Source organism: Grampus griseus (genome assembly GCF_964374135.1).
Source record: "Grampus griseus genome assembly, chromosome: 13".
Classification (NCBI taxonomy): domain Eukaryota; kingdom Metazoa; phylum Chordata; class Mammalia; order Artiodactyla; family Delphinidae; genus Grampus; species Grampus griseus.
Window position 1 is genome coordinate 64283383 of NC_139007.1, and position 14242 is coordinate 64297624.

The 14242-nt window shown below is 39.9% G+C and overlaps 1 protein-coding gene across 1 annotated transcript in view; it reads right to left on the bottom strand.

The window, feature by feature from the left end:
* TXLNB (taxilin beta) overlaps window positions 1–14242 on the bottom strand; it is a 41161-nt gene that overhangs the window by 14518 nt on the left and 12401 nt on the right. The window contains exons 4-7 of the mRNA XM_082669094.1: window positions 11751–11921; window positions 7580–7774; window positions 5643–5762; window positions 1832–1906 (exon numbers count right to left, since the gene is read on the bottom strand). Coding sequence (XP_082525220.1) covers window positions 1832–1906; window positions 5643–5762; window positions 7580–7774; window positions 11751–11921 — 561 coding nt within the window. The remainder of the gene's footprint in view (window positions 1–1831; window positions 1907–5642; window positions 5763–7579; window positions 7775–11750; window positions 11922–14242) is intronic.

The window sequence follows — 14242 nt, forward strand, 5'->3', positions numbered from 1 at the left end:
AACATCCTTATTTTACAGACCAGGAAATTTAGGTCCAGGGAGGTTTAGGTGAGCTGCACAGAATCAGACAGCTTCACAGTAGAAGAGCCAGGACTCTGACCCTGGTCCCTGGGTTCGACCCAGTATTGAGGGATGAACGAGGAACACTGGCAAGTCTAGAACCCTGGGTCATACTTTTTCAAACTTGAGTGGGTATAGGTGGGAAATTGGATCACACCTTTATGTTATTTCACAGGTCATTAAAGACCTAGATTCTGATACCAGCCAAATGAGTCACTCTCTAGCCCAGAGTCTAGTGGTATTAATCTATTCTTCATTTAACATAGAGGAATAGAGATTGCTTATAACAGATGGAACAATGAATAGCTTCAAGTACTGCCTGTTGTACCCCTCAAGGCTCTGTGCTGTGAATGGGACAGGGATAGAGCCAGAAGCCCTGACTTGCTTCTCTGGACTCTCCCCCACAACAGCCCCCCCACTGGACAGTGAGGTCACACCTCCTTTCCCCCCTGCCTGCCTCTGGTTAGAAAACTGCCACTGCCTGCCACCCACCCCACACCATGATATGATGTGTTCCGTGACTGCCTAAAGGATCACCTTGAGTTTGTAACTTTAGAGTTTAGTCCTTCGATTCTATTAATAGTGAAAAAAAATTACGGTTCGTATTTCTATGTAATTAATATTTTTAAACTATTTTGATCTACTAGTGGGGGAAACAATTCATCATTGGGTTTTGTACACACATTGGAAAGGTGTGCTTTAGGAAGGTTAGATATCAAAATGTTATTTTGTTTTTGTCTGTGTAGTGGTATAATTTGTGATTTTAAGTTTCTTGTTTTTCCTACTTTCCTTTTTAAAAAATGAACACGTAAAAAAAAAAATGAACACGTATTCATTGAACTTGTTCATTCATACAGTGAATTTTTTTCACAATGAACAAATATTCAGCAGTCAGCACATAAACATTTACAAGTGAATTATTCAAATCTTAAATTAATGCTGCCCAGTTTGGAAGGCTTCTGATTTTCTCGCTTTCTGTGAATTTGCTCTGTGAGATTTTACAGTCCCTTTAGCACTTGGGCATTTCTCCCAGCAGGGGAGCTAGAGCCCCTCTGTGGCCCGGCCTGTGGCAGGATGGCTCTCCTGGAAACTAACAGGGAGTGTTTGCCAGCAGGGGCAGAGCCCCAAGGGCACCAGAAAGATGGATAGGTCTGGCTTTCCTCCAGAGCCAGCTGTTGCATGAGGCTTTATTTTTGAGCCTGAAATACGAATTCCCATAGTCTAATCAAAACATACACATAACATCACGAAGCCAAATCAAAATGGTTTCTGATGTCTGCCATCTTTAATCGTGTGACACTGACAAGGCCAACCTCTGATAGCACAAAAACGTGGGTGCTGACTCTATTTTTCTAATTTCCTTTTATTATAAATAATGTCAAACAAGTAAGGACATTTTCAGTATTGACAGTTATAGATGGTGCATCTGGACAGTTACATTTTACCCTTACCCTGACAGGTTAATGGGGGAGGAGAGAGAGGACATATGAACAGGTAGGCAAGGACCTGGCCACCAGCTTATTCTGGTTGTCCCTCATTTGTATTGATAATGTCAGCAGACCTTTTGACTGGAAGTTGTTGGTGCAGAGCATTTATTTTTCTTAGGTATAACATTGTACTTTTATTTTTACTTAAAAATAATAAATATGAAGTTATTCTTCATTTCCAACTTCTGTCCCTACTTCCCCTCCCACATGGAAGGCCTCTTGCTGACTACCTTTGGTTCACAGCAAGGAGGGCACACCCATGCATTGTTGTACCCCTACTTCACCTGAGCCTGCAGGACTGTCTCTTGTTCCTTCAGCACTTTGGCCTGAAGTTTCCACTCTGCTGCCTGGTTCAGCAACTGTGAGAAGAGAACGCATGGAAAGACTCATTTAGATTACCGTTTGTTGTAACTTGTGTGTGAACTTAATTACTTGCTAAGTAATCCTCTTAAGTAATTTTGGGGGAACTTTGCAAAGAATCTAAGAAAGCTAAGAAAACAACTAGTTTAAAAAGTTTGATTCTCAACTAAAAATTAGTGATTCCAATGGAAAAAAAAAAAAAAGAGGAAAAAAGTCTCCAACTCAAGCATGAATCACACAAAATTCAACCTCCCACCAAATTCTGGACCCGTCTGTAGAAATTCTGGCCAACTATCATTCAGCCTCTGCTTGAACATTTCCATAATATTCCCACCTGGGGCATTGTTGTGAGCAACTGTTCCTTTATATTAAACCCAACTGTTCCTTTATATTAGACCACTGTTCTCCACCATAGTATGCATTGGAATCTCCTCAGGGGCATGTTAAACTGCAAATCCTTCTCAGAGAAAATAAGTTAGGAAGTATTAGGGCGTGATTAGAATCTGTACTTAAAGCAAATACCCAAGATGGTTTGGATATTGGTGGTCCATGGATTATACTTTGAGAAACACCAGGTTAGAAATTTGACCTATTACTCCAAATCCTATATAAGGTTTACAAAAGAAGCCTCACCTCTCTTCTATAAGGCAGCCCTTCAAATACAACCAAGGCCCTCATGTCAAGTACGATCAGAACTGGAACTCATGGGTTAAATTGAAAAAGTTGTTTTAGGTGTAAAAATGACACATACATATGTAAGACATGTTATTTTAACTTAAGATGTATGTTCATTTATTTATCAATTTTGATGTAGGGCTGTGATCTTTGTTTTGGGTATGGATCTTCTGATTGGAATTCGGAGGGTTTTTGCTTGTTTTTACAAAAATCATATCTATAATATGGCATATAAGATTTATAATTTTTTTAAAACAATACTGCTAGAACCTAAAGACCTAAGATATTTGTAAAGCAGCTTGATTGGATAATTCTCTAGAGTTTTACAACTTTCTTCCAGTCTTTTATAGTTGCTCACATCTAAGTTGACAGTTTTTTTTTGCTATTGGCCTACATCTAGGCTTTCAACTCATTAAGCATAGTTTTTTTTAGAAACAACTCTTTCTTTTAACACATATTTCATCAGTTTATGTATCATTCTGTTGATTTACATAATACAAAACCAAGGATAACTGGGAAGAAAAGGTTTGGGAGCAAAGACCCGATTCTTAGTAAGCTCTATCTTACTTAACATGGGCAACCACGGGTAGATATTCCAGAGTGGCTAACTAGCCCCAGGATTCAGCATGCTGTGGCCACCTGTCAGCGTGCTTCCAGAGAACGGTGAACATCATGGATAACCTGGTTAGTCAGTCAGGTGGCTGTCAGTTAAGAAGTTTCTATTTTATTTCAAGATAGGCTGATATAAATTTCTTTTTGTTTATTCATGTTGTAAAAAATAATGTTCATTTTTGGTATCAGAACCAAAAATAATAAAATCATTATTTGTAAAAACTTGGAGGCATCTTTTTTCTTATCCAAGTTAGTCTTGACCTCTCCATTTGTAAAAGGGGGTTGTATATGTCCCTCCATGCCTCCCAGTGAGCAGTGAGGATCAATTATTATAGAAGTGCAATTGACTCACTGTAAGAGAGGTCTGAGGCAGCCGCGGAGTGGAAGACCTGCAGCGCCCCCTCTGGCCATCTGAGCTGTGTGGCTGCAATGTACACGGCCGGCCCCTGCTTGACCACAGGGGCCCTGTTGTGATGGGTGGTTCCCGATGAAGAAGGAAGAAGGAGGCTGCCTGTTCTTGAAATGAAGAACGGCCCCTCCCCTCCCCTGCAGCTCTGACTTGATATTTCATCACTTTCAAAAAGAAGTGTCAGAGCTGGAACCCAGGAAGGTAGCCGCTAGCTTTGAAGAACTGAGGGAGACTACCTTTCTTTGACTTGTACCTGCTGTTTTGCTAAATCAGGGAAGGAAAAGAGGGCAGCATGCTAGTTTCTTGCTAAGGTTGAGTCACTCTGTGTCTGCCCCCCAGTCTCTCTCACGTGAATCTTTGCCTGGTTGTTCCTCTCTCATGCCTCATATATTAAATACCAAAGGTACTGATATTCTGTAGGAAGCATATCTTACCTGAGAGTAATTACATCAACAGTGGAGTATCCGTTTTCTTGGATTCTGAATAATAAATAAATGCTTTACTTCTTACTTTGAGAGCTAGGTTGTAGATGGATTTAATCAATTAATCTTTTTATTAAGAGCACATGGACATCTGATTTGAAATTATGCAACGTCCACCAGGTTATGTTCTCCAGAATTTATCCTTTTGTTGCCAAGTTTGAAAACCGAAGTTTTAAAAAAATTCCTATTCTAACAAATTGAAATGATTATAGTCTGATTTTAGGCAAATGCAGAGCTTGTGATCAATTGTTAAATGGCTACATTTGAACAACTGGTCCATTGACTGTGTCAAATCTCTCTCTCCCCAGCAACAGACACTGCTTTAACTCATGCCTCTGAAACACATCTCTGAGTGTGATGTACTATCACAGAGCTTGGGCTTTGGGGACAGATACACTGGAGACGTGACCAACACATCTCGGTCACTTAGTAGTGTGTGACCTTAAACAAGTCACATATCCTTTTTGAGCCTCAATTCTCTCACCTGTTTTGGAGTGTTTGGGGTTAATGAGTTGTCAGTAAAAGCCACCACTCAGTTTCTTAAACCAAAAACTCAGGAGTCATCCTTGACTCCTTCCTTTCCTCACTGTCACCATCTTCCTGTTCAAAGCATTGCCTGTTGGTTTTACATTAAAAACATAACTTTTATCCACATCCAGCTCTCCTTCTCCACTGCCACCTCCCCAGTCCAAGCCGTCGTCAGATCTTGCCCAGATTGCTGCCTAGCTCTCTTCTTGCTTTCTTGTCCCTCTTTAGTTCACTCTCCACCTACGAGCCAAATTCAGCTTTTACAGATGCAAAGCAGATCATGTCACTTCCTTTGCTAAAACTACCCAGTACTTTCCTATTACATTTAGAATAAAATCCAAACTACATTTCAAGCTTACAGAGCTATACAATTTGGCCCCTGTTTACGTCTGCAATTTTATTTTGAAATTTTCTCCCATGGGTCAGCCTGCTCTTGCCACCCTGACCTTTTCCAATTTCTGGAGGATGCCATGCCGGTTCCAGCATTAGGATTTTTGTCTCTTCTGCAGACACTGCTGCTGGAGACCTCCTCTCTGACTCCCTCTTATCAGGCAGGGCGCAGCTCAAGCGTCCTCCTCTCGGTAGGCCTTCCTAATCACCCAGTCTAAAGTAGGTCCTCTCCTTCTGCCCCATTCGAGGTTCCTCCTTATTTCCCTAGTAGCACTTACTATTATATGAAATTATCCTTCCTTATTTGTTTTGTTGTTTATTGCGTCTCTTCCCAGTTAGATTCATGCTGGAGTGTGGCCTTCTCCTTCTTGTTCACCGCTACACCCCAGCACCTAGAAGGGTGCATAGCTCATGAAAGGTGTTTGAAAAAGGTTTGGTGAATGGATGCATGACTGTTTTAGGTAAAAAACAGTGTAGTACAGTGTTTCCTACTGGGCTAGCCAATTTCATTCTCCAGGGAAGTTTAGGCTCTTTCTCCATCAGTCTAGTGCTCTATGACTGTTGTCAAAAACAACATTCTCAGGGGTTCTCTGACCCCAAGGCAGACCAGACAAGCACACAGACTCAGGTGATAAGTACATATTCCTTTTCACGTTTGTGTTGCTCCTCTGCTTCCTTCATCATTTCTTGCGCCTGCTCGAGTTTTGCATCCACCAGCTTCTGCTGCAGTTCTCTGTGTTTAAATATTTTGTCCAGGTGCTAAGAAAAAGAAAGCGCACATTATCAAGCTTGACTTATTATTGGTGCTGAAAACAATGTAAAAAAAAAAGTAATGTTGACATAAACACGTGTTCGCTGGGTTTTAAGATTTAAAAAAAAAAGAGGAGAATAAATGCATTGGCATCGCTTATGGTTTTATATGAAAGTCATAAATTGGTGGAGTCCCCTGCATTTTGCACTACACAAAAGTGGCTGCAAAAGGTGGAGGTGCCAGAGTTCAGCAGTGCTAACTCCAAAAGGTCCGAACAGTATTTTTCTAAATTTGGTAAATATTAGATATGGCGCTAGTAATTATGCTAGGCAGCACAGACAATGATGTATGTTGCAAGGGCTACAGCACTATCACTTGGTATTTTGGTGCTTTCTGTGAATATAAAACCACTTTTAATCACAACATTAATTCACTTTATCATGGTGAATTCTCCTCTACATGCTTGCCTCAAAGGGTGGTGAGGAAGCCCTGAGGTAACAGCCTGTGGCCTTGGGTCTGGGACTGAAACAGGAACCCCTGACATCAGCTCTGTTTCTCTGGTGGGCAAGACGAGGCTGAGGGTCACAGGTGAATTGACACGCAGATGTGCTACTGCCTCCTCCATGCCTTTTGACCTCTTGAAGAGAAACTTCCAACTTTACCTCAGTGTGGAGAATTTCTTGGTCATTAGGAGGTCCCACTGGCAAGAGGACATGTGGAATTCCATCCTTGGGCCTTACCTAGAACCAATCCTTGGAATATACAACTAGTCTACCAGGCCATTCCCATATGAGATCTCTCTGAAGAGTATGGACATTTTCTTTTTAGCTCCTTCCCTTTTGTTTTCTCCTGGACCTCCACTTCGGAGCAGGATTGGTCTTCGTGACAAGATAAAATGGTAGCATGGCATTATGGCTTACTGTGAGGAGTTTCTTGATTTACCTGACTGCTATTACCACCTTCTATTGGCTCAGGTTTTTTCTTGATAAAACCTTAGCATGTTGCCAACAGGGCTACTTTGACTATGTTATGTTACATTTTAAGGCAGATATTTAAAATTTGGGTGGGATGGGAAAAGGGATATGATATATCAAAATCCTGAGGGGGCATCTGGAGTCTTAAAAACATATTGAATATTAAAGTTTAATTTTGGAATAATAAAAGATCCTTATAGTCCCCCTAATGTAAACCATTGACAACAAAACTCTTTGGCTTTTGTGTCTATGGATAAGTGATTGAATCTCGTAGCCTCTGCTTCCCATCTATAAAATGTGGATAATATGTTATCATCTGGTGCATAAGATCGTTGAGACAATTAAATGACACATTGTATGTAAAGTATAATACTTAGCACATTGCCTGGCACAAGCTAAGCATAAATAATAATGCCATTATTACTATAATTACTATATAGTAATATTTTATATATTATTTGATTGTGGGGTATATACAATGCAGACTTTTAATTAAGGTGACATAGTAATTCTTAAGAGGGAGTGTGTGAGGTATTTCTTGGTTCTGTAGAGAGTTTCAAAAAGGCTGAGAAATACTATTTTCAAGAATAACTGTGTTCACGGCCCACCACTTTCTATTTGTTACCTTTGCTTTGCAGTGATTCCAGTTTTGAAGAAATCCTGTATGACTTTCAGCCAGGTACTTTGTAATACCGTCTGTTTTTATTTTGGCTAGTAAAAGAAATCCAATCCTAAATATTAATCAATCGAGAGGGCTGGCCATAACTTTGTCATTAACCAAGTTCCCCACCTTCACAACCCAGATCCGGTTTTATATGCAGTGCTTCTAAGTTGTTTGATGTGGTTCTCACCTCCTCTCTGAGCTCATACTGATCAATGATGCTTTTTAGTTTCTCTGCGAGCTCAGTGTTCTCCTGACAGAGCTTCATATTTCGCTCACTCTGCTGCTCGATCTGGGCCTGGATATCTGTGAGTGTGCTCTGGAAATGACTTGTGATCTCCTTCCTTTTCTCTTCTTCCTCACGTGCCCTCTGAAGGGTTTCCTCCTGTGGATAGAAAGCAAACTCTTGTTATGCTGGTTTACACGCACCAGGGTTTACAGAACTCAGGGTTTGGTCAATGAAAGGAGATTAGTGTGCAGGGTAAGAAGGATGTTTTTTCCTCAGCTCTCTAGAGGTAACATTGCTCAGCCCCAAAATAAATGCTTGAGCAAAGGTTTTAGCTGTGAATAAACGGTCACTCAGAGCAGGTGCAGCAAGGGCCTTGAATTTGATAGTTGGTGATGAGTAGACTTGTTTTAAAGACAACGGGTCCCCTGTTGAGTGAATAAACTGCAGGGATTTCTAACAGACATGCAGCCCTAAGGTTCTGATCTCTTGGCTGTAGCCTGGAAAAAAAGGCCACTTGGTTTTACTGATTGATGGGACTTATCATGTGTTCCTTTGGTTTGGTATAGAAAGAAGAACAATAGATCTTATGCCTCTATAAAAATGATGGCATACTAATCACATAATTGTATTGCCCAAGTTTTTTAAATATAAGTGATCACAGTATAAATTTTTTTTAGTTAAAAAAAAAAAACTTTCATCAAAAAGCTTGAAAAGGAAACTAAGATAACCATAGATGAATTACAGCAATTCAAGAATGTAAAAGGAAATCTTAGAAAATATGCTGCATATTTTTTTTATCTATATAAATTTATGTATTTATTTTTGGCTGTGTTGGCTCCCTGTGGCTGCACGTGGTCTCCCTCTAGTTGCGGCGAGCGGGGGCCACTTTTCGTTGCGGTGCACGGGCTTTGTGGTGGCCTCCCTTGTTGCGGAGCACAGGCTCCAGGCGCGCAGGCTTCAGTAGTGTGGCTCGCGGGCTCCAGAGCTCAGTAGGCTCAGTAGTTCTGGCACACGGGCTTACTTGCTCCACGGCATGTGGCATCCTCCCAGACCAGAGCGCAACCCATACCCCCTGCATTGTCAGGCGGACTCCTAACCACTGGGCCACCAGGGAAGTCCCCTATGCTGGATATTTTTTGAAGGAACAATCATCCATGTGTCTCATAGGGTAATGGAAATGTTCAGTGTAAATTTTGAATTTGAAAGCAATATTATGTTTCAAATCTTCTTTAACTCTAAAATGAAATATCTAATATTCTCCTCTTCTACTTTGTTAACATTTAAGAATTGAAAATTAACTTTTATATCATTGCTGTTCTCTTTTCTCCTAAATCAGAAGTCCCCCTTCATTGCTAACTGCTGACAATGTACCCAAATTTTCCCCATATCTATATTGAGAATTATTTGCGTTGTACTTATTCCTCCCATTCTTTTAAAATAAAAGGGCTTAATCTTGCTACATCATACCGAAGATAGAGACACTGCTGACAAGTGTTACAGACATTTTAGGATTCCTTTAGTTCTGATTAATTGTTATTATGAAAGCTTGCTTCATTGTTGGCAAGTAAAATTATACTGCATTTAGTTGCCTACCATGATCAAATTATGTAACAGGATTTTTAAAAAGAAATGCCGATTGAAACAGAAGTAATTGTGCAAATCTTTATTATTACAGTAGAATAATGTGATCAAAATAAAAGTTGATGCTGAAAATACATGCTCTGGAAATATTTTAATTTATCATTACGTATCCCCTTTCTTCAATATTTGCATATTTTCTAACTCTAATATGACTCCTGATATCAGAATCATAATTTATTCATAGTATAAACATTTATTGAGTGGAAATTTCTTAGGGATATTGTAGAAGAAATCTACACTTCCTAATCTGAAGAAATTAACTATTGGAGATGTTATTTCCCTGAACTTTGAATGCTAACACTTACTATATGTATTTCACTAAAAGTGATTTTGGCGTCTGTTAAGAGCAGTTGAATATACATGTGATAGTGATTGTCTCCTTATTGTTCCCGATTAGTTTAGAAGCCTACAACCTCCTAGTCGTAGAATTATACTCCATGATCTGAATGTCATTTGCATTTATAACTATTCCATCCATGAATGAATGAGTAAATGAAAGGACCACCCCATGCTACCCAGCAAGTCTGAGTTTTTCACTGGCCACTGGCTAGAGAAAGAAGGTATGGCTGTTAATATGGCATTAAACACATGTCAAACCATCATAGCACCCAATCCTGGCCCACAGAATGGCGTCTTGCATTTTACATTACATTGTTTTTCAATGAGAGAAAAATAAATGTACTGCAGTCATAAAATTTGAGTCCACTGGTAAAGAAAATGCAATCATTTGGACAATGTCTGAGATAAAATTTTCTTTATCATGCACAAAATTCAAAGTGAAAATTAATAATGCAAAGAAAATTGAGGGACAAAATCTGAAATAACTAAGAAAACTTTTCAAGCATCACTGTGCATCTTAGAACCAGTGCTGTGCCTGGGACACAATCCATGGGTATTCAGTATATGTTTATTTAATGAATCAATAAATTATTAATTTACATATAGACATATGAATAGCTTGAACTAGAAGATTCCTATAGTCAAAAATTGATGTAATTAAAAGAAAGAAGTAGGCAATTTCACAATTATAGGAGGAGATTTTTTACACCCATCCCTCAGCAATTGATAGAGCAACAAGACAAAAATTCAGTAAAGACATAAATGATCTAGAGCTAATTGTTACTTATGGAACATTACACCTAATGTGTATGTAAAAGCACTCAGCACAAGTCCTGGCATAATAATGCTAATTAATTCCATTTCCATAACTGGAAGCCATTACTGAGGGTGTGTGGGTATAGCTACAGGATCTCCTGCCACTTGCGTCATTCTGTCTTTGAATGCTGTCCAAAGAGATCAAGCCACATCATTCCATCCACATCATTAAAGGAAATTTAACTTTTATCTCCTTACTATACAACGCTACTGAAAGCCAGGAGATTTATGTAAGCACAGAGTGCTATTACTTGATTACATATCTGAAGTTGAGGATGATGACCCCATTCCCATATAACCTGGGTTTCGATTGTCCCAGTGCAATGATTAAAGAGATGTCAGAAGCCCATCTCCTACAACTCGTAATTTGAGAGTTAGAGTTCATCACACTGGCCTCTCATTTCCCAGATATCGGAAAACAGTTTTGGGATATGAGGAGCCATTATCCTCTTCCATTTTTCTTCCTAACTCCATTGTAAAAACTTAGCGATGATCTTAATCTCTCTGTTTCTTAAAGTATCTTCTTTTAAACACGTGTAATAATAACTATCTCACAAGAATATTGCTATCTAATTAATTCTTGTTTGTCAAAAGCTTTAGGATCTTCAGCTGGAAAGGGGATTGTGGATGCATGCAGTATTATCTTGGAGAGCCCTGCATCTTGCTTCACTGGATGGAGCTAGTGTCTGTGTGTAATCAAATTAACCACACTGCTAGAGGCTTACGCTGTAATTAATGAAACCCATGCAGACTGACTGAAGTGATCAGTCTATTATTTTTAGATTGAATAATTAAGCTTGAAGAGCTTCACTGTTTTTTCGAGTAGCTTCTTTTTTCAGGTGACTATTGACATTTTAGCTCTGAATCTTGCCTTATTCTGTCAGTTAGCTTTGTGTCAATTTATTTCATGTCATGCAGATTTCATTATCGTACAAAAAATGTTGAATTTTTATAAATTTGTATTTTAAAGAGTAGAACTAAGGCCTACCTTAAAAAACAAAACAAAACAAACTCAACATAAGGAAGAGGAATGGCACACATTTTACTAAAGGTCTGCTCCACATCAGGTACTATGTGAGCACCTTACATGTGTGGCCTCATTTAATTTTTCCCTGACCACGCAGCAAAGTTGGTATAATCTTCATTTTATGGATGAGGTAACAGGCTTGGGAGGTAAAATAATTTATTGCAAGTTACAGGTGAGCAAGTGGCAGGGCTAGTATTTGAACCCAATTCTCTCTGATTCTAAAACTCACACCCTTACCGTAAGTAGCAGAAGCTTGTGCCTACAGAGCATGCAAGAAGGTGTGTTATGTGGGGCCTCGGTGACACATACCTTCAGTGTCTTGTTGTGTCTCTGCAGCTCCCGGCACAGACCCTCCAGTTTGCTTCGTGCAAGGATAGCTTTGCTGTGTTCACCTTGTAACTGGTCCTTTTCTTTTTGGATCTGTGCCTGTTTCTTCTGTAGGAGTTTTAACTTCCTTTGCTCAGAGCGATGCTCATCCAGCTGGATGTGGGGATGCAAATGTGAAAGAAAACGGCAGGGATCTCTGTTGAGTTGATAGAAAAGGACCCAAAGAGGAAACGCCTAAAGACGGCCGTATGGTTGTTTGGAAAATGTTTTGCTATTATCACTGTCCCTCTGGAATCAAAAGAACTTCATAAATGTTAAGTTGGCAGTACTTGCAGATATGGTTTTAAGAGCATAACATTTATGGGTTTTGTTCCTTCATCATTCTTATTATTGATCTCTTTTGCTTTGATCTTCTTGGTGGTCTAGAAACAGTTTTATCTTTCTTGAGTCTAATGAAGTCAGTCAGTATAGAAGCATGTCTCAGAATTCATGATAATGCCTTGCGTTAGGAGGATAGTCAGTGGTGTGTCTGCTTGGTTTACATTTAGTTTTCACAATTCTTTCTCAAGACAAGCTTTAGTAACTATTTTTAAAAGGAAAGTGAAAAGCAGCTTCCTAGCAGACAGAAGATGAAGTCTGTGGTTATGAGAAAGGGGGAGCGGAGAATGTACCCCTCGACTACTTAAGGATTGATGATCTGTCACCAAAGTTTCAGAAATAGCCACTGCACAACCCAACAGCACACATGGCAGGTGTCCTTAACAAGCCTTGCTCCCTGCCCATCTCCCTCACCCTCTGTACTTATGGTGAATAAACCATGACACTTGTATCTGCTGAGCACAGGTGGGGCCTCTTCTCTCACTTCTCCAGCAGCCACAGCTAAAGTATCGAAATCAAGGGCGGCATGGAGAATGAAACCAATGAACCCCTGGGCTTTCCATCTCGGGATGCTAAAGTTCTGAGGTAGGGCTGCCAGGTAAGATGTAGGACACCCAGTTAAATCTGAATTTCAAATAAATAGTGAATAAGTTTTTAGTAAAAGTATATCCAAAGTATTGCATGGAAGGTACTTTTACTTAAAAAAAAAAATGTTGTTGGTTTACCTGAAATGCAAAGTTAACTGGGCGTTCTGTATTTTTGTCTGGTAAATTTGGCAACACATTTTTATGGAAATCTTGTTGGAATGGGGGGAGTTGGGGGTTCAGCCTCCAGAGACTAGCGTAGTAGGAGTGTGGATCCCAGATTGATGATCAGTGTGGCCACGAACAAGCTGGAGCCTTTTTCCAGACCCATTTCCTCTGCTGCACTTAGTTCCCTTAGAACCTGAATGGTGCATAGGCCAGGAGGGTACTCATCCTAATAATGACCTTCTTGGCTAATGAAGAGGAAAAGGCCTGGGAGCCTCTGGGTGCTTCTGGACCCCAGGTGCTCCTGGTACCTCGCAGAGCCAGATGCAAATGGATACACACACAGCGTGAGCCCTGATACATGTCTCACTTACCCTGTCTTGAAAAAGCATTTGTTCTTTCTGAACTAGATGAACAGGACTGTCACACTTTCTTCAGTTTACATCTTATTTTAATCCTTTCCTCCCTCCCTCCCATCAGCCTGAAATGTCCATGATAAACCCTTGCCAGATTAAGCTGGGGCTATTCATACATGATGTTCTATCTTCATACTTCAGGACATTTTTTACTTATTAGTGAGAATTAGCATCAGGAAAAACTAAGTCCGTATTACTATAAATATCGATTGAAATTGGTATCCTTCTTGAGGTTCAGTTGGAAAACCAATTATATTTTATTATATATTTCTCGTGCTAACCTCATGTTGCACCATAGTTATTAGACAGGGGTGAAACTTCTCATACTTGTGTTCATACTTTACATGACCTATTGTCCTTTCTTGACATTTATATGTTGTTATTATTGTTATTGCCATTTTGGTTCAGACTTTACCTTTGGAAGATTAAACCATTTGTCAGGGTTTCTCAACCTTAGCACTGTTGACATTTGGGGACAGATCATCCTTTGCTGTGGAGGCTGTCCCCTGCATTGTAGGCTGTTTAGCCGCATCCCCGGCCCCTACCCACCGGATGCCAGTGGCACCCCGAACTGTGACATCCAGAGTATCTCCAGAGACATTGCCTACTGGCCCACGGTTGGCAAAACTTCCCCTGTTTGGGGGAACACTGCCCTATGTGTGGATTTATCTGAGCATCAGGAGGAGGATACCTTGCATGTGTTTCATAAGTTGGAAGAGAGGATTTGTGCTATACCTCACTGGCCATTTAAATGTTCCAGTTTTAAGGCAGGATCATACACATCTGAAATATAGCTAGGTCTGTCTTGCTTTGCTCTAAATAGAACCCCTTAACTTGCTGACGATTTTTTTTTAGAGTGTGGCTAATTTTGTTCCATACTTCAGATTTATGTGAATGCATATGGGGTTTCTTAATGAATGAAAGCAAACGT